This window comes from Erpetoichthys calabaricus, chromosome 6 (genome assembly GCF_900747795.2).
Source record: "Erpetoichthys calabaricus chromosome 6, fErpCal1.3, whole genome shotgun sequence".
NCBI classification, from domain to species: domain Eukaryota; kingdom Metazoa; phylum Chordata; class Cladistia; order Polypteriformes; family Polypteridae; genus Erpetoichthys; species Erpetoichthys calabaricus.
In genome coordinates, this window is record NC_041399.2 from 47505105 (window position 1) to 47526528 (window position 21424).

General features: G+C 35.1%; 1 protein-coding gene across 4 annotated transcripts in view; it reads right to left on the reverse strand.

Annotated features, from left to right (window-relative positions):
* Window positions 1-21424, reverse strand: part of tox (thymocyte selection-associated high mobility group box) — a 265803-nt gene that overhangs the window by 202969 nt on the left and 41410 nt on the right. For 2 of the 4 annotated variants that reach the window (XM_051929068.1, XM_051929066.1), the window contains exon 1: window positions 5846-5914. The exons of the other annotated variants lie outside the window; for them this stretch is intronic. In XM_051929068.1, the coding sequence (XP_051785028.1) occupies window positions 5846-5899 (54 nt within the window). In that variant the 5' untranslated portion in view covers window positions 5900-5914. Of the gene's footprint in view, window positions 1-5845; window positions 5915-21424 lie in introns of those variants that run through there. 4 annotated transcript variants of the gene reach the window in all.

Genomic DNA, 21424 nt, shown 5'->3' on the forward strand with positions numbered 1-21424 from the left:
AGACATATATATAGGTTCACCAACACAGGCTTACCCCAGTGTGTGCAAGTTAAACCTGTCTTTCCCAGAGCTATAAGCAACCCCTTAAAAACAACAAGTACTCACCCTTAGTACAGAGACAAGTCAAAGTTCTTTATCTTGACCCTCTCACAAAGTTGCATGTAGTGAAACTTGCACTCATTCCAGTATGTGGCTGACTCCTCATAACATCTCCTCCCACATGTATTTCCTTTCCATCTGTAGCACTTTTACTAAGTACGTATTTACTCACTGTATGCTTATATAGCATTGCTTACATTATTAGTTTCTTTTTACATTTATTTCTAGATAAGATACTTTTTTTACTTGCATGCACAAGCCTCTCCTAATGTTTCTCTAACTTGTAGTGGGGACCCATTGCCTGTCAAATGAGTAAAAGTGGAAAATATACAAAATACAAAAGTTGATGTGACCACTCTTAAGGCAAATTTGATAAGTAAACTAATCATAATTGAAATAACACAGAATATTTGCTGTTCTAATACATACATTCAACAATGTATTGTAAGATTTTGAAATTTCAAAAATGTGTACAGTGTGATTAACTCATATATATCAAAAAAAGTCACTTTCCTAACAAATTTCCTTGAAGAATAAGTGTGCCCAGTTTCAACAAGATCAGTCCACTGCTGACACACAGATAAACATGGTGATCACAGTAGGTTCTTTTTACATTATATGTGACTGTACCTAAAAAAGCAGTTGCTCGTGTCTAGCTTAAATGTAACCCTATCTAGGAATACCGTTTTTAAAAAGGTAATATTTTTATCTAAATTTCCAGATTATCAACACTCCCAATTTGAAATTGTGCATAGACTATGTATCACTCTCTGCCGGCACCTTGTTACAGACATTTCTCTTGCTCATTTCTGTAAGTTCTGCACCACTAAAATCCAAGGTTTATTTCTCAACGTCTTCTGGTCTAATGTCTCCTCTCTTATTCATTCAATTTTGGCAACACAAGTTCCTTTTTATCCTCATATTTATCTCCTATTGGACCTTTCTTCTTGTTGTCTCAACATTTTCCAAGAAAAGAACAAAAAAACTTTCTTTGGGTGCTATAGCCACCAAACAAACCCTTCCTTGATGCTGGGTAGAATGTCACTCTTCAAAATTCCTCCATTTGCAAACTGCTGTTTTTTGAACTATTAGCTATAAGAATCAATGGATCTTCAAAAACAAATATTAACATTTCTATGCTTATTCTCATATCAGAAATTGGATGCCCTAATAGCATCACCTAGACTGAAATCTAGCTGCACTTTAGCGGCTTGAAAAGGGGGTGGCTGCAGTGGGAATTTTCTTTTGTTTTTGATTTTCATGCTCCTTTCTTCTGTTTTCTTCCAGCATAGTTCTTTTTGCAGTATATCTTACATAAATACTTTGCTGGCAAACATTTCATTTTCATCATTTAAATAAAAAATTGATCACAAATAAAGAAAATGTAAACAATGTCATAACATAACATTCTTAAGAGTCTTTTAATCCAGTTCAGGGTGACAGGTTGCTGGAACCTATCCCAACAGCACTGGTCACAAGACAAAAAAATCTGTCCTGGGGTGGGTGCGAGTCCATGACAGGGCCCACTCATATGCATATCCACACAGGGGCAATCTGGAATTGACAACTCACCCAGCATTTATGTCTTTGGGAATGTGGGTGGAGAAATCATAAAAGAAATATAAACACTTAAAAAGCTTAAGTTAATGTTTTGGCAGCTCCAGTTTTATGCAAAATCCAGAGCACTGCCTCTTAAGTATGACATAATCTTCAAAATGAGTTACAGAAAGTATTCTTAGGTCCTGTAAGGCTTCATAGCATAATGTGAAATAGTCACACAGAGAACTAAAATATAGGATGTTGGTGCGCTCTAAGCACTCTTATCCCATGAAGCTTATTATTAAACCAATGATTGTACAGTGTGCATATAACCGGCAATGAAAAAAGAGATAAAATGCAATTCAGCAAAGCATCCATGTTAATAAGTAAACAAAGTTAAGTGCTTAAAAGAGATCTATTCAATTAATCCTGCCTGATTTACACATCATCTGAAAGAATAATGTTTTCACCACTTTTTAGGAATATGGGCTACTCTGAAGGTAAATCTATAAAAAAATATATATATATATATGTTATTTCTCCACCATTTCGTGTTTTACTTCATTGCATTTTTGTTATTTTTTTCTTTACCAGTTATACACTCTTAGTCCACACTCTGTGACTTAATTACATACGGCATTGGAATAGATTACTTTTAAGTGCCACAATCCTGCACTTCTTTCATTAGTCAGCATTTCATTTAATATTGTGCATTGTGTGATACTGTGTACTGTGAAATTTTAATTTTGTTCCCTATTGCTTTGTATTTTTTGTGAATCACTGAAATTCGTAGTCGATATAATGATTCTTTTGCAAAGTGACTTGGAAAAAAATAATGAAAAATGACAAATACTATATAAACATGATTCATTTTAATATTAAAAAAAAGTAATGCATATCTGAAAGATTACATTACAACTTAAAACACCTATTTAAGTCAGTGCTTATAGCTAATTGTAGACAAAATCTCACAGCACACAATGCTTTTTCCTGCAGAATCATTTTATCAAGGAAAAAAAGTTACATGTTTGCCTGGTCTCACCAGGTCTGTGTGAGTTTTCTGCCACTACACTGATGTTCCACCTACATGCCAACATTTTGCTTGCAAAGTTAATAGGACAGCTGAAATTCACTCATATTGAATAAGGTGATGGGCTGATGCCAAAGTCAGCACTGGTGCCTTCCTTGTACACCATACTGCTGGTAAAGCCTCTAGTACCACAAAATCCTTAACTTTCATTACCCTGATCTAATGTCGTTACTGTGCTGCTCTGGCCCCTACAACTGTAAAGTACATTAAGCGTGTTTAAAAAGAAGATGGATAAATGAAACATATTGCATTAAACATTCTTGGGCCTGTATAAACATATTGATATATAACTTCATATATCAAGACAAACATTTTAAAAGAAAACATCTGTTAAAAATGTCAAAGAAAAATACACAAAGTTGTATGTCATAGCATATTGGTTTAAATTGCCTTACAAGAACTGAAAAGTAGAATATAAAGTGAATCAATTACTAAGGAGTATTTCATATCTGTGCACAGCTAAGAATTGCTCAACATAAAGTGAAATTTAGAACTTGACTAAAATGACTGGCAATGTAAATATGTAGTCTGATTAATATCATCTTAAACTAAACCTAAGCCAAGCATGCAATCAGCTATTACTATAAATATCAACTGTTAATAAGTATTCAAAAAAACATGCACAAGATGTGCTTACAACCATTCTGTCAGGTGGGTGCTACAAGTAAAGTATTCTTTCTAAAATGAAACAAGCACAAAATGTTTCATCCTCCTAATTCAAACACCAAACTTGTCTAAAGGATACAGTACTGAACAAGGAGAATTCTGTTATTCTGAATTAGTTTGTTAGCATTTCACATCACAACTGCATGAACAAATGTGGCACAAAGTATTTCACAACCTTACTCATGCCACCACTATGACCCTGAAATGGAATAAGCAGGTTTGAAAATGTTATGTTGTACAACTCCAGCTTCTGAAATTGAAAAGAACTTTCAATTTCAACCACAACTGTTATAAAGAATATATATGTAGACATGTATACCTCGATAATACAATAGAAAATAATGGCCTTCAATGTCAATATTATCTTACTTTCATAGGAATGAATATTAAGTCTATTATATTTCAGAATTGCAACTTCATTGCACTAGGTTTCTAGCACATTAACCTGACATTTTTATTTTACTAGAGAGGAGTAAATGTATTGTTTATCTATGATAACACAGGCTATAATGTCAGGTTCAACTTTGAAAGCTGAGTGTAGAATTAAAGAAGCTTTCCATTCCTGTTTGAAATTCACATGAAGCAGTGTGTATCACTATTACAAGAACAGGTTCATAGATTTTATATTAAGGGGTAAAGTATTCATTACAAAGATTTGACAACTTTACTCTTGCCCTCAAACATTTTAAAAATCTTATCATTTTAGTTTAATAACAATATATATAAAATTCACTAAGGTTCTTTTATACTGCACACTTTCTGCAGAAAACCAATGCAGTGAACGCATTTAACCACAGCTTAAAAAACAAACAAGTCTACAAGCTTCTTCCAGATTTCTGATGTTCTCAAACTTACCATCTCTTACACTGACATATTCATATAGTATAGTGAGAAAAGCCAAGCAAAATGACACCTTTTATTGGCTAACTAAAAAGATTACAATATGCAAGCTTTTGAGGCAACTCAGTCCCCTTCTTCAGGCAAGATGTAATACAGAAACTGGAGTTCCCTATGTTTATATACACACTCTACGACAAAAAACAACATTGGTAAATCTTTAAATGAGAAATTTTAAATGTAAAAAATTAATAGATTCATTCAGGCTAGGGTTAATTTAACAAGAGAGAAAAGAACAATGTATTGTCAAGATCTCTGGATAAGATAACTGTCCAACAAAGTCTTTTGAAGTTTGTAATGAGTTTTTTCAATACAATGTGGATCTGTAGACAGGTTGTCTGTCATTCTGAGAGATGTAAACAATCCTCATAGCTGGCCATAAAACTCTTGTCTCTATTCAATCCATGTTGTAATGTATTAAATTTTAGCATGAGTTTAACTTCCCATTCTTTTCTCTCTTGCTGTGTTTTGAAGTTGCCCATAAGCACTGTGACTTTAAAGTCCCTCTCACAGTGTCCATTGCTGTTGAAGTAGAAGTCTTTAAGCTGGAGCATTATTTGAGAAGAATCAAGGTGAAATGAAGGCAAAGGACAACACTAGCAAAGCAAAGTCAAAATCTTTGTTTTCCTAATGCTAAAACTCTGAACTTACTAGTAGTTACAGCGTAACCTCCCTAACGCAATTTATTTTCAAATGTACATGCAAAAACAGGCAAATATGTCTATGCACATGGTGGCACCTAGGCAACATTTCAAATCTAAAAAACGTAATGCTGATTTTTCACATGTAAATATATAAATTAATTATTCATCTCAAAGTTAACCAATATTTATAGTTATAGGAAATGATAAAAACTTTCTCAACACAAGAAAATTTTCCAGCAACTTTAAATCTGCTCTGAATGTGAAATTAGGGGGAGTCTGAAACCACTTATATTTGAACAATGCTCAACATATTATCCAAACTAACCTATACGGTGAGGCACCATGTATTCATTAATAACTATCTGTGCAGTACGCGTGATGTACAGAAAAGCTTTGTCATGTATATGGCCCAAGCCTCACAAAATATACAGAGAAAAAGATACAAACAATATAAACAAGATCCCTGCCTGGCTTTCAGAAAAAGACTATTTTGCTTTAATAACCTAAAGCTGCTAAATAAGTTTATGTATTATTATTAATAAAGGCATTAAACAAATGAAAACATGTCTGCTCCAAGAAGCCATACTAGCGAAAGTTGAGAATTTCTCTAACTTTACTTCGTAAGAACTTTAACATTATATCCAAGCAGGGAACATAATGAATATAAATGGCTATCAGCATATGTTTTGCATGTTTATCCACAAGGCAGAAATTTAAACAAAACAAAACATAATGCTATGGATTGAATCATTGACTAAATGCAATTGTTACTTGTGGTGACTCTTAATATCCTGACAATTACAACTGTTAGACTGAATACAGCCACATTTGTGAATGGAAAAGGATTTTATATGAGCAATTACTGTCAAAATACCAGGTTTCTATGCACATAAAGGGTGAGACAACTCACAATTTTGATTAATGATCCACACCAATTCTCATTTCTGTTACTGGAGTCTTCCATTTGCTGTCACAGTCAAAGTCTGTTCATATGCATAAATTCAGTAGCAAAGACAAAATCTCCTTTGTCAGTTTGTATGCACTGATTGATGACAGTGGCCTATTTAACAAAATATTACTTATTAGCAGCTGCACTCCCATTAATGCATCATGTATACTATGGATTTGCCAGCTTGTTTTCCTTAAGCTTGTTTTTAATATTTTATTACTGATTGTAGCAATTTAGCATTTTATTTCTTACTGTCAGAAATGCACACCACGTTCCATTTCACTGATAAATTATTCTGTCCTGTAAAAAGGTTTTGTTCACTATATCAACCTCTAAAATATGAAAGGCAGAAGCGTCTTCTGTGGTTCATTTAAACCACATTTTTAATTAACCGAACACAGACCATATTTCTTCAGCCTGTCTCTCACTACATTTTAAAGTCAATAAAAATACTTTTATAGCTAAATGAAGACAACGAATAAAGAAGACAAAAAGGTTTTGAAGACTTACTCTTAGAAAACATTCTGAAAAAAGTAAGTGTACATATTTAATACACTTATCTAGGCTTAAAGATTCTGTGATGTCCACACTGAACTTATTTCTTAGCTTTTTATTTCTCTTGTGCCACTTTTCTGGTAACGGAAGCAAAGGCCAGGGACAGCCCCGAACAGACAAGTATCTGAATTAAATGAAGTCAGCTAATAATTTAGAACATTTATTCCAAGAAAGATGACTTTATCAACCTGAAAGGACAGCATTGTATTATGAATAGGTAATAAAAAAGCTACAGAGGATTTGTGATTGTATTGCTGCCCACAAACTCTTTTATGTCTGGCTTGAATCTTGAATAATATGTAGATTACAGTATTACATTCATAAGATAAATATAAATTTATTGTTTGAGGATATCAGCTACAGAGAATCTGTGGTCCCTTGATAAGAGAAGTATACATTTTCAAAGTCTGACGAAAGCAAATGTCATCCATCACAACGGCACACTGCTGATGTTTGCACATTACTTTCTTCTAACTTCATAAAACCCAGGGAACTGTCCCCGTCCCCACTATACACAAGAGCTGGTTGCAACATTTTTACCTTAAATCAAATGCATGCTTAAGACAGAGTGAAACCTCCTTCAAGCATGAAACTATCATCCCTTTGCCTATAAGACTAGTTCAAACTCCCTGGCAATAAAACTGAAAATGGATGGACATCAGAGTCCACAGAAGAAACAGAGTGAAAGCAGCTGCTGTACATATTTTCACCCAAAAACTGATCTTTGTGTAATACAATAAACAAGATGTGTCTTCAGCTAATGTATATGCTGTAAGATGTTCCAATTTATGACAGAAAAAACAAAACTATAAATAATCACATCTAATTAAGTATATTAATAACCCAAGAAGAATTCAAGCAAAGGTTACTGATTTGAAGAAACATTTGCTTAAAAGATCATTCAACATGAAGAAAGAAAGTAAAAATAATAACTAAAACTGTACTGTTACTAGGTCAATGAGACCAAAACATTATCCAGCAAAAAATATTCCAAAAAAGCAGTTTGAAAGGAAAAGGGAAATTGCATCTATCTCCATGTCAATCCACAATTTGTTCTGAAACCACTAAATTCACTATAAGGCCAAAATCAGTCAGTACACATCCCAGCAGAATCAGTCCCAACTGTGGATAGAACACCCATCAATCAGATGGCACATTCACTTGAACCAGATATATTTAAGTTTACAGTCAAACTAAACAGGCACGATAGCATGTGTGGGGAAATAAGGATACCAGAGAAAAACAAAAATGTAAACATGGGAAGAGCAAGCAAACTTTACACAAATAGCCATTTTGCATGGATCTGAACTCAGGTTCCCAGAACTAACCATTGTGTCATGAACAATAATAATGACAGCCTACTTCTTATTAATGCAAAATGTTATTTTATATCACACAGGAAAGCTCATTAGTTATGAGATCATATTGTTTTCAGGATTATAAATAAACACAAAATGTGGTTACATGAACACAGCAGGTATAAATGTATTGTTTTTATATCTTCTTTTTGTAGTTATTTCTTCATTATAATTAGAATTTCCTCTGATGTTACAATGATTAAATCAATTAACACATCTTAAAGTTGAAAATACTGATTAAAAAATACAGTGCTTTATTATGTCACTTCATTAAAATAAACAATTCCACTAGTATTGATGACAAGGAAATAAAGATTTGATACTGTCAGAGATAATATATTCTGTAACTTGACCCAGACTAAAACCATATTTCTTCAAAATACATTTACTTAAAATTTTAATTAAAATACACCTTTAACACAATTATACAGAAATGAATACTGAATCTGTTACAAAATGTATAAAAATGGTAAGTCATATTAATTCAGAAAGTACCTTTGAAACATGATTTTGAACATAATTATTTTGTGCATGAGATTTTAAATCCCCAGTGACTAATTTTATATGTTTTTGCTATCAGATAGATAGATAGATAGATAGATAGATAGATAGATAGATAGATAGATAGATAGATAGATAGATAGATAGATACTTTATTAATCCCAAGGGGAAATTCACAAAAGGAAGTACATCTATAATTTTACAAGGCAATACAGTATATTATTCTTGCAGCAAAATGATTTTTGGCACTACACATAATGAACATTACCTTCTAATTAATTTTGCACCTTTGGTATTCAAATCTGAAGCATTTTTATAATCTTATGGTAATTTGAATTTATTTTTTACACATTCTCTGTTTAATTCTACATTCCTTTTTGGGAGGGTAATAGTATGGAGGAGATTATGTGAACAGAGTCACTTCCTATTTAAGTCGAATTTTATAAAAATGTGTGAAATATGACAGGAAGGAACAGTGGGCTGCATTGTCACCTCTCACTGTGTTCTGGATTTGAGACTCATGTGAAGAGTGCACATTCTCTTTGTGATTGCATGGTCTTCACTCTAGGTACACCGATTTTCCTCCAATATGTTCACAAATGTGCAGTTTACAGTACAGTTCAAGAGTTCAGAGGGCTTAATCCTATCATTGTGACATCAGACATGAGTCCATCCCAAGTTTTTCTTATGTAAATATTTTAAGGAATAGGCAAACCAGAGTATTCAGAGGAACACCAATGCAGATACTGTATGTATCATATGTAATATGTTATGCTAAATATGGCATAACATTCTCAAATCTGGTTAATCCACTTGAGGATAGTTTACATGCTTAGGACCTATTACAGAGGCAATAGACACAATATAGCAACTAGCCATGGATGAGGCAGCAGCCATTTGCAGGGGGCACTCATACATACACCATTACACAAGGCCAATTTAGAACCACTAATAAACAAATCTTTGGGAACTGAGATAAAAATCTTGAGTGGCCATAAGAAACATGTAGAGGACAAACCACATGGAGAAAACATACAAACATTGCACTAACAGGTATCAGATGTGAGATTCTCCGAGTAGAGGATGCTGGATCCAAGACTTAGCACTATTAAGTACCGTGCTACACTGGAGAGTTAAACAATAATAATAAACAAAACTTTCAACTTGTAATGCACATCTATTTCATCAATTTTGTGATTTTTTCCCTATTATCAAAGGAAATTCAGCAGTAACAAAACAGACACTTTAGAATTTGAGCTATTGCGTGTCCAACGCAATGGTGATGCTTCAGATTTGTTGTTTACTCTCTGTGAAAAGCTCTAATCACTGCCTGAACAGCAGGTCTATGAACACTGGACATTTTACCCTAGGCTATGTTCTCTCGCTTCCCTCTGAATTTATTTAGTATAAGCAATTAAACAAGCCACACTGAAGAGGAACACTGTGTTCTCTACTTTCTAGTTCATAACAGGCATCTGTTTTGCTCAATACACAATCATTGACTGGATATGCTGCATGTATGTCATTTCAAAAGACAGTCAGTTTTGCAGTGGTCTAAAATTTACTTTCAGTAGAGAGAAATTCTCAGCAAATAGGTTTGTAGGTACCATCTGCAGGAAGGCAAATTCTTAAATAAAAAACATTTTGTTAAAATCTACTTTTTCCATAAATGTTTATTTGTTGAACAACTATGCTAAATGTCTGAATCACTTTTTGTACAAAGGTTATTTGTTTTACAATTTGGTATATGTTTTACACAGTTATATCACACCACCTTTCTATGTTTTCTCCACTAGTCATTTAGCAAGTACTCCACAAACATTAAGAGACACCTGACTGCCTTGTTACTTGTCTGATAACAGGAATACTCTGAAACTGCATAATCTAGGTCAAGATCTTAAGGGACCAGAGCCTACTTCAGCATCATCAGGCACATGCAAAAATCAGCAGACACTAGTTTATCGTATGGCCTAATGACAAACTGAAAACTTTCACACACACAAAGCTAGTTTAGAATCACTAGCTAATAATTCTATTAATATTAACTGTTCTCACTGTAGGGTTTGATATAATTGTAAACCTGCAAGTCTGCAATAATGATACACCTTATGATTAAGAAAAATTGAAAATGAAATATAATTTAATATTGTAACACCAGGCTCTCTAACAACACATATTCAGTGAATGCACTGTTTGGCACCTTCTGGATTAGGGGATTGCTTTGCTGCAGGTGGACTCTCCACTGTGACATCAACATGTCCTTAAAAGCAAGTGTCAACTGGAGCGTCAGAAGTCTGGGGAGAGACAGGAAAGGAGAGGAAAGAGGCACACAAACAGAGGCAGAGCAGAAAGTGTTACAATCAAATTAAAAATTGCTAAGAGTTGTCCATGTTGTTATTTTAGAAATAAATATTCCCCATGACGAACATGAGGCAGAGCAAGGAGTGGAACTTGGGTATGAATTGGCCAGAGTTATCCAGGGTTGTTATTTTAAAGAGGTTTCCATTAGCTCTAACAGTGAAGAAGGAGACTAGCTTCAAAAAAGGTTGGTCCACAGCTTAAATATTTATAAATAAGTCAATCAGTCGTTATCCAACCCACTATATCCTAACACAGGGTCACGGGGGGTCTGCTGGAGCCAATCCCAGCCAACATAGGGCGCAAGGCAGGAAGAAATCCCCGGGCAGGGCACCAGCTCACCGAAGTGTACACACACACACACACACCCAAGCACACACTAGGGACAATTTAGGATTGGCAATGCACCTAACCTGCATGTCTTTGGACTGTGGGAGGAAACCGGAGCACCCGGAGGAAACCCACGCAGACACGGGGAGAACATGCAAACTCCACGTGTTGAGGACCCAGGAAGCGAACCCAGGTCTCCTTACTGCGAGGCAGCAGCACCACCGTGCCGCCCATATTTATAAATATGTATATCCAAATAACAAAGGGCTAAACTGAAAGTTTTGTCTGGGGTTTATAATAATACATAAAATGAATGTATAACAATAAATAGTTTTTGATTATCTTTACCTAAATTATAATTGAAAATATGAATGAACATATAGTTTTTCCATTTAGCAAGAGGTATGTGTGCATTTATACATACAAATACATTTTATGGTATTTTACATTTTGCTATATTTCTATTTATAAGTATTTCCTGTTAGAAGAGATCCGTGTAATAATAAACTGCTGATCTTTTTTAGTTTCATGAATTTTCATAACAGGCAGCTTGGTGGCATGGTGTTCAGCAATGCTGCCTCACAGCTTTGAGGACCTGGATGTGATCCACATTCTCACTGTCAACATGGATTCACATATTTAGCCCACATCCTGTCAACATGGATTGCATATTTTGCCCACATCCATAGAGGCTTACTTCTGCTACTCTGTTCACTTTTCACATCCCAAAAACAGGTTCAATGGAGAATTTTAATTTATCCCCTGTGGATGTGTATGAGTTCTGCATTGTGTCCACTGTTGCCAAATAAATTAATATCCACTGTCCTGCAGCTCTGTTATGAAAAAAGGGTCATTGGAAAATGTAGATAGATAGATAGATAGATAGATAGATAGATAGATAGATAGATAGATAGATAGATAGATAGATAGATAGATAGATAGATAGATAGATAGATAGATAGATAGATAGATAGATAGATAGATAGATAGATAGATAGATAGATACTTTATTAATCCCAAGGGGAAATTCACACAAATGTATGTAATGCTTGTAGAAATATGTCAGCCACCACTTATTAGTTTACTTGTACCTAACATTTTTAATAATTAACTTTCAATTCATTTAAAAAATGTTGCCCGACTGCCATAACAGATGGCATCTATCTGGTATAAATCTGAATATAAGTGTACATACTTAAAACAACACTAGCATTTCTGACTTCTGGGAGTTATCTGTTGTTTCTGTAAGTGTATAATTTTGCCACTGGTCATTCTGCTAAATGTTTGGGCACTGAGAGTGCATTTTTCTCTTTGAATATGTATACCTTGGCGACAGTGAAGAATAACCCTTAACAATAAAAATGAATGTTGTTCAGACAACATTCTAAAATGTTTTCCATCAGGTGCCTCTTTCTTAAACAAAAACAATGATCTTTATTTCATAAACAAAGTAAGCTGAAAAGCCCATTTTAATGGTAATTTGGATCAAGCCCACATGCATACTCTTTCAAGTTCCTAAAAGGGGCCCACTTGAAGGGTCTAAAATAATAACCTAAAAAAGGACCCTGCAGTTTTATATTAACTGTGGAACAAGCTGCAACTTTAAAGAAAGCACATTTTTGCATAAAATTTACATAAGTTAGCTTGCTAAAGAATTATAAGAATTCATCATACTTTACTGTGTTTCTTTGTAAAAGACAGGGCCTTCTAATCTGAAGTGATGACAGTAATGATAAACAAGACTTAAGAAACAAGACTATATTTTATGTACTGTAACATATCATTTGAAATTGTCTGTTATTTGGAGTGATACTGATATAAGCCAAAGATATGGTCAGCTAAGTCAGTAAGAATCCAATATAAACTCATGATGTTTGCACTTTTAACATAATCCACAATGGGTGGCAAATCAATGACTGAATATTCACAACAGTAAATCAAGATGCTACCTCTAAATTTTTAAAGATCAAAAATGCAATATTAGGTCTATTCACTGTGAACCCACATTCCACTACATCTTAAAACTACACTTGTCTAAAACTAATTTTCATATGAGGAAAGATAGCCTTGGAAAGAAGAAGCAGGTCTATAAATTAATACAGATGAAACAATAAATCAAATATTGAAGTCATGAACAACATTTAAGGTAATTTCTTTACTGAAAACCTATCCCAATGTGTTTTAAGATTATATAAATAAAATGTTTAGTAATAAAACATTTTATTTATATAGCACTATTTATATAGCACTTTTTCTGTGTTCAAAGTACTTCACAGAATAATGGTTCAATTGATTACATGTATTTTTGTAAAGTTAGAGCACATGCATGTTCCTAAAGTAGGAATACAATATAAGTACTTTCTTTAATGTAAATGTAGTTAAGGAATACAAGATGAAAAACACACCCTTTGGGTTATTGCATGATTAAAGCAAAGTACAATTGTACTTGCTCTGTATTAATTGTCAGAAGCACTGTTCTATTATATTTACAAACCTTACCCATGCTAAGCCACACTCAAACATAATGGATTCAGGAAACACGACTATACCACACTTCAAATGAGATGCTACTCCTTCAGAGTTATGTAGGCATCTGTATTAAATTTAGTGTGTGATTAGGTGCTACCTAAAAGTATATTAAAGAAAATTTGTACAGTAAGTCTGTAAGTAAATGCAAAGTAGGAAATGCAGTTGCATGAATGCTGTGCGTAACTGACACCAATAAAAAATCAAATTCTCTGATATGACATTATATTTTTGGAGCAATTATTAAACAAATTCAAGAAGCAGTTTCTAGGAATTGTAGGCAAAAGGATATACTTTGTTTTACTAATTATTTTCCATAAATGCCGCTAAAGGAATTTGTTTGCATTATACCTACAATAAGATGATGTTCATCATGACATGTGCCATACACAAAATAAACAAATTGTTTGAGTGGCTTTTATTTGTAGTCTAAATAGCCAAAAATGTAATTATACAATATAACTCATAATCTAATTTAATTGAACAGTGCATTTATATTCTTTCACAGCATGGCAGCACTGCTGTTTTATAGTTACGAGGTCCTAAATTAATTTCCTCACCATATCACTCTGTTCTCAAAGGTTTCCTCTAGGAATGTTGAGATTCTCCTTCATTCAAAAGTTAAGATCTTAATTGGTGGCATCAAACTGAATGAGCATGAGTATGTCTGTGAGTGTGCCCTGTGATACATCCAGAATGAAGTCTTGCTTTGACTTAAGTGTTGCAGTGATAGGCTCCAGCTCTCCAGTACTGCATAATAATCTAGCAGAAACAAAATTATTACTTTTTAACCTTTTTTAAACAAATGTGAAAAATATGGTAAACAACAATGGGATTATTGTGTATAATATTGTGTATTATACTCATATATTGTGTACATGCACAGTCTTTTAAAAGCAGATGTATTACATAAATATCTTTTTCATGTGAAACATTTGAATGAATTCATTATCATATATCTTTATCTCATTTTTTGCATTATCAACTTATTACAGGGAAGGCTAACCAACTGCATCTATTGTAACACAATATGTACACTTCATTGCAAACAGACAATTTTTGTGAACAGCATTGTACCATTCATAACACGTATGTGTGTATATACTACATACATATGTATATACAGTATATATATATACAGTATATATATATATATACACACACACACACAAATACAGTATACATACACACACACATAATTTTTTAACCCACCAAACCTCTTTCTCAGAGTTAATTACAATGGTGCAGCTGTTCCTTGTTTGCACAGGGCTTTTGTATCAGAAACATCTTTACTTCCTTACTCCTTTACTGTGGTGTTTGCTTTGTGAAGAGTACATAATCAGAATCCATTAACTTCAACTGCACAAAAGCCAGGTCAGGGTAGGTTTTTCTTTTTTCAGCTAGTATCATGTTCCTAAACAATGCTTGCCTATTCTAGTCATATATAATCATTACTTTTTTTAATTAGAAATACACAAACCATAGTGTGACATAGTTACCTTTTTTACAAATGGAAATTTCAAACAAAAAATAAATAAATAACGAATACACTAAAATCTCCACAGACTAACTTCTGGTTCAATTTGCTACAAACAGTGAGACTGTCATTAAAAGTTTGCTTATGTTTACTTATTTACCCTTTGGGTAAAACATATGAGATAATTATAAAAAGTAATTAGCAATTACTTTCTGGTTAAGGTTTTATTTTCTCTTTAAGCAAAAATTTTTATAAAACTAGAAATACCATTGAAATACCATGAAAAAAAATGCTATCTTATTACAAACCATCAAGTGTTTTTACAATTATTTACACCTGTAAAAAGTAACTTTAAACACGACACTATCACACTATTGATATTTATCACAGAAAGGATTAAATCAATTCAGTTTTTACTTGATATCATAAACTGCTAAATAATATGACAATAAAAATCTGCCAAATATGACACCCATATATAAATTACTATAGTAATATCAGACATTAACATAAAAAAATCAAAGAGCATTTAAACATAATATACTGCTCAAAAAATGAAAAGGAACACTTTTTAATGAGAGTATAGCATCAAGTCAATTAAACTTCTGGGATACTGATCTGGGGCCTCATGTATAATGCCATGCGTAGAACTCACACTATAACATGGCGTAAGCACAAAAGTGGGATTGTGCGTACGCACAGAAAAATCCAGATGCAGGAATCTGTGCGCACGCATACTTTCACGTTCTTCCACTACATAAATCCCAATCAGCGTGAAAAGTAACGCACGTGCACGTGCCTTCTGTCCCGTCCCAACTACTCCCAGAATTACGCCTCTTTGAATTTGCAAATCAATATAAATAGCCTTCTGTGAAAAGACAATGGGAAAAGCACAGGGGAAAATATAAGAATTTCAGCGAATACCAAGTGGAGGCAAAGGAAAAACGTACTATTTGTTGGTATAATCAACAAAAGAAAGTTGATCGAGTGACAGACTGTCGGAAAAACTCGAAAGATCAAATTCACAAAGTCGCACAGTGCCCGAAATAAAAAAGAAATCATATATCAAAGTCGCTGTGAAAAGGCAAGTCGTAGCCCACCGTCTGAGTGTCACATGAAAGCGTATTAGGGTACAAACAAAAAACATAGGCACACAGTGGGAAAAAAACACGAAATGTCAACTTTAATCTCGAAATTTCCACTTTAATCACGTAGTTTATTTTGCCATTAAAGTAGAACATCATAAACTTCATCTTAAAATCGTTTATTTTACTAGTTTCTCAAGTAGCATGTTAAATGCTTTGTTCTGTGCTTGATCTTCTATGTGCTCTATGTGTGTGAATCACTACGTGCTTCCGTTCTTTCTCTTTCTCCGACAGGACACAGAATGCATTACATTCGAGATATTACAGCTCTCTGAATAATTAAAATACTGAGATGTACAGTATACGTGATATCATTTTCATGATGATAGGAATGAAAGCATGTTATTAAACATGGGAACACGGTGGCGCAGTGATTGTTCATATCTCACGCAAGAGGCTTGCTGCACCATGTGCGACCTTCGATGAAATAATTTATTACAGAAGTACTGTCTCTTTCAAACGTACTAACCTCCAATTCCTGTCCATACATTTCTTTCTCCAATCGCCACACAATCAGCTCTGTAATAGACGTTAAGCCATTTGTAAGCTTAGAACGCCGATTCTTCAAAACTTTTAAGGAACATTGAAATATCTTCGTAGTACATGTTTCATTATTCTATTCATCTATCCTTCCAGTGTCGCGTCAGCACCAGCAAGAATACAGCGCAAGGCAGGAGCTATCCTTGAACTAGCTATACGCTGTGGCACCGTGTCCTCACATGTTTAATTATTAACAATACAGATTATTTAAATGAAGTTAAAGTTTTATCTGTATACTATAAGCAACATATTTTGCTGCATTTCATCTTAAAAATGATATTGTCGTCATACGCGCTTTATAAAGTAGCGCAGGTTGTGCAATATTATAACTGTAGTGTAAGTTTACAGTGAGGTGATTGTACTTATAAGTACAAACAGTTCTACAAGGAGCACTTGATGGACTGATTAAGTGCGTTTATAGTTCTTGGGATGAAACTGTTTCTGAAACGCGAGGTCCGTACAGGAAAGGCTTTGACGCTTTTTGCCGTGGTTGAGGTAGTGTGTACTTGAAACTGTATACCGATAATTCTCTTTCCGATCATCTGCTGCTGTGATTCACACTCAGATACAGTGATATAAATACTCCGAGTGGTGCAGTGAGAGTAATATGGAAAAAGATGATCCGCAGTGGCAGCCCTTAACGGGAGCAGCAAAAAGAAGAACAAGATGCAGTGAGCGTAACAACGCTAAAGCAGTTATGGTATTTGGAATACTATGGCTATTCCCTGGCCCATTATATTGCTACAGGTTAATTACGATCAGATGCATTACACTAATAAACAATATGCAGTTAATTTCAGTGTATTTATAAAGCCGCGTCAGGAATGTGGGTCTAAGAAAGAAAGGGTGATCACACAGGAACAGTAGCACTGCTTTGATGCTGGGTGCCGCCAGTCTGCAAAACCGAGCGGAGAAATTGCGTACGCCAAGGTATGAGTTACCGTGGAAATGTGCGTGGCTTTACGCCAAGTTTAGGTTTTATACATCGCGATTTGAGCGTGGAAAGGTTCGTACGCAACATTTCTGTGCGTACGCACCGTTTATACATGAGGCCCCTGGTCAGTTAAGTGGCAGAGGGGGTTGTTAATCAGTTTCAGCTGCTTTGGTGCTAATGAAATTAACAAAAGGTGCACTAGAGGGGCAACAATAAGACGACCCCCAAAACAGGAATGGTTTAACAGGTGGAGGCCACTGACATTTTTCCCCTCCTCATCTTTTCTGACTGTTTTTTCAGTGTCACTACTGGTAGCATGAGGTGATACCTGGACCCTACAGAGGTTGCACAGGTAGTCCAACTTCTCCAAGATGGCACATCAATACATGCCATTGCCACAAGGTTTGCTGTGTCTCCCAGCACAGTCTCAAGGGCATGGAGGAGATTCCAGGAGACAGGCAGTTATTCTAGGAGAGCTGGATGGGCCGTAGAAGGTCCTTAACCCATCAGCAGGACTGGTATCTGCTCCACTGGGGAAGAAAGAACAGGATGAGCAATGCCAGAGCCATACAAAATGATCTCCAGCAGGCCACTGGTATGAAAGTCTCTGACCAAACAATCAGAAACAAACTTCATGAGGGTGGCCTGATGGCCCGACGTCCTTTAGTGGGACCTAAGCTCACTGCCCGGCATCGTGGAGCTCAACTGGCATTTGCCTTAGAATACCAGAATTGGCAGGTCCACCACTGGCGTACTTTGCTTTCACAGATGAGAGCAGGTTCACCCTGAGCACATGTGACACCCATGAAAGGGTGTGGAGAAGCGGTGGAGAACTTCATGCTGCCTGTAACATCGTCCAGCATGACCAGTTTGGTGGTGGGTCAGAGATGTTCTGGGGAGGCATATCCATGGAGGGACGCACAGACCTCTACAGGCCTGACAACGGCACCTTGACTGCCATTAGGTATCGGGATGAAAACCTTGGACCCATTGTCAGACCCTATGCTGGTGCAGTGGGTCCTGGGTTCCTCCTGATGCACGACAATGCCCGGCCTCATGTGGCGAGAGTATGCAGGCAGTTCCTGGAGGATGAAGAAATTGATACCATTGACTGGCCCCCAAGCTCGCCTGACCTGAGTCCAATAAAACACCTCTGGGACATTGTGTTTTGGTCCATCCGACACCACCATGTTGCACCTCAGAATGTCCAGGAGCTCAGTGATGCCTTGGTCCAGATCTGGGAGGAGATCCCCCAGGACACAATCTGTTGTCTCATTAGGAGCATGCCCCGACATTGTCAGGTATGCATACAAGCACGTGGGTGCCATACAAACTACTGAGTATGATTTTGAGTTGCTGCAATGAAATTCTGCAAAATGGAATGGCTGCCGCATCATTTTTTCTCTTTGATTTTCGGGTTGTTTTTGAATTCAGCCCTCTGTAGGTTGATAATTTTCATTTCCATCAAACGATGTGGTATCCTTTCATTCCTAGATAGATATCCAGCATGATTTTTTCTCCCATTGAGATCTGATGTGTTTTCAAAGTGTTCCTTTAATCAATTAACCGCAGATTGCAATGCACACTCGCACACCTGTATTTGATTGGAGTCCTACAAGTTTATGGGGCAGCAATTATTTATTTAAAAAGTCACCCTGCACCACAGACCATTCATCACAAACAACAGTAGGATTAAGCCCAATTTATAGCATGTTTTTAGGTCCCAGATAAAGATTTTCTATTACATGCACTTGCACTGCTAAAGATCAAAAAATTGTACAGTGAAATAATATTCTCAGACCACAAACAATTCCTGCACAGAAATCCAAACATTGTTGTTAGTTTTACTGTTAATATTTATGAAGTATACCAAATACAATGTAAATTGTAAAATATACAAGACTATGCAGCAATAAGACATTCAAACATCATGGATGTGATCAATATCTTTAAAAATCTTTCAGTCAAACCAAAGGCTTTTTAGCTGTTCGTGCTATTTGGAGGTAAATATTGAGCCCAGCAGTTGCTAGAGACAGTTAATTTTCCACTCAGATTGTATTATGGCCAAATCTGAAACAGATCCCTCTATCTGTTAGATGCTGAGTATCACTGCAGAGGTGGCCACCCTGTAAATAGCCTTTTAGTCATTTATGGTTGTGCTGACTAACAACAAATTACCGCAAAAGATACTATAGACAGTGAAAATACTATGGTGCGTTGTTCAGTAAATCATTAGTTGTGAGGCTTCAGCCAGAGATCCAGATCCAAAGAATATGAAGCACCTAAGAGTTTCCACCAATGTTGTGATGCGCATTGATAACTTTCATTAAAGTCTTCTTTGAGAACAGTAAAAATTAGTATCAAAGACCTATGTTTTGTTTTTCTTTAAACTATTACATTATTCAAAAATATTATTTTATATGTTACTTACCCTGAGTACTTTGTAGAGGTGCCTGAGAAAAAATGTTAATCTCATGTTTTCATGCAAAATGGAGAGAAAAAAAAAATCATGATATAATAGAAGCCAATAGTGACCAATGCTGTACAACGCATGCAACATGAAAAAATGTCCACAAGGAAAAAAACAAAATCTCTTATTACTAATGCTGCATAATCCACATGTCAGTTATCCAGTCAAACGCACAAAATGTACGAAATGCATGCTTATTTTACTAAATTAATATTAAATATATACTTTCAGAATAACCAGCGTACATTATAAACAGGACACTAAAGCACAGGACACTAAAGCCTCATGGGAGTCACTTTTTGAACCAGACTGTTGACCAATAAATAAGGTGGAGAGGCTGCTTGCATACATTAAATTTTAATCTACTATAACACCTTTATTAGTTGATGGTGTACTTTTTCAGTGTATTAAATCTTAAAAAAAATCTGTATATGCAAAGAATATTGTACAAAAAATACAGCTGAGCTGCACTTAATACTTCAAAAAACTGTTTCTTTTTTAATTTTCAGTATAGAGTATATGAAACATAGGCAGAAATGGCAACATCAGATAGCTCTGAAAACAAAATAGCAATGTACTTGTACTTGATGTACTTGATTTTTTCAGCAATGCTTTATTATACTTTAACATACAGTATACTGTATTATTTTATAGAATTAATCTTTTCATGAATTCTCAATGAATGTCTCTATTAAGCACAAGTCTAAAAATCAGATTGACACAGGCTCAAAGTCAATCATATGAAATTAAATTATTTATTAATTTGCTCATTGCTGAACTAGCTAAACCCAGTTCAGCTGTAAAAGCCAGAGTCTATACCTCTATTATCAAAGGCAAAGCAGGAACAATCTTTGAAAACACACCGTGAAAACAAATATTAAAATAGAAATAACCCTGATGTTCCACAACAACGTGTATAAGCTGGAATTAGAAGTCAAAAGTTAGGTGCTACTCCCTAAACTAAAAAAGTCAATTCAATGACACATTAGGTTAAATGACATCTCTAAGTTGTCCAAAATTAGTGATTTGGGGTATGTGAGTTGCAATATCTTAATTGATATGTGCCCCAGATCAAATGCTGCTTGGAGTGGCTTCAGCCCACTGCATGAATGGAGATGTCTTATAGATGAAAACTATGGCATTTTAATAGCTACTAGGCCAAAATCTGTATCACTGCCTGACAATTTCATCAAGGAGGGCAGCCAGGAATTTAATTTTCTCTGTAACAACAGTTTTCACCATTTATCAACTCCAAGCTATACGCACGCAGCTCATTGTTCGGTAAAAAAAAAAAAAACATTATCAATGTCTACATTTAACCTGGAACTTTGGCTGCAGGGCAGACA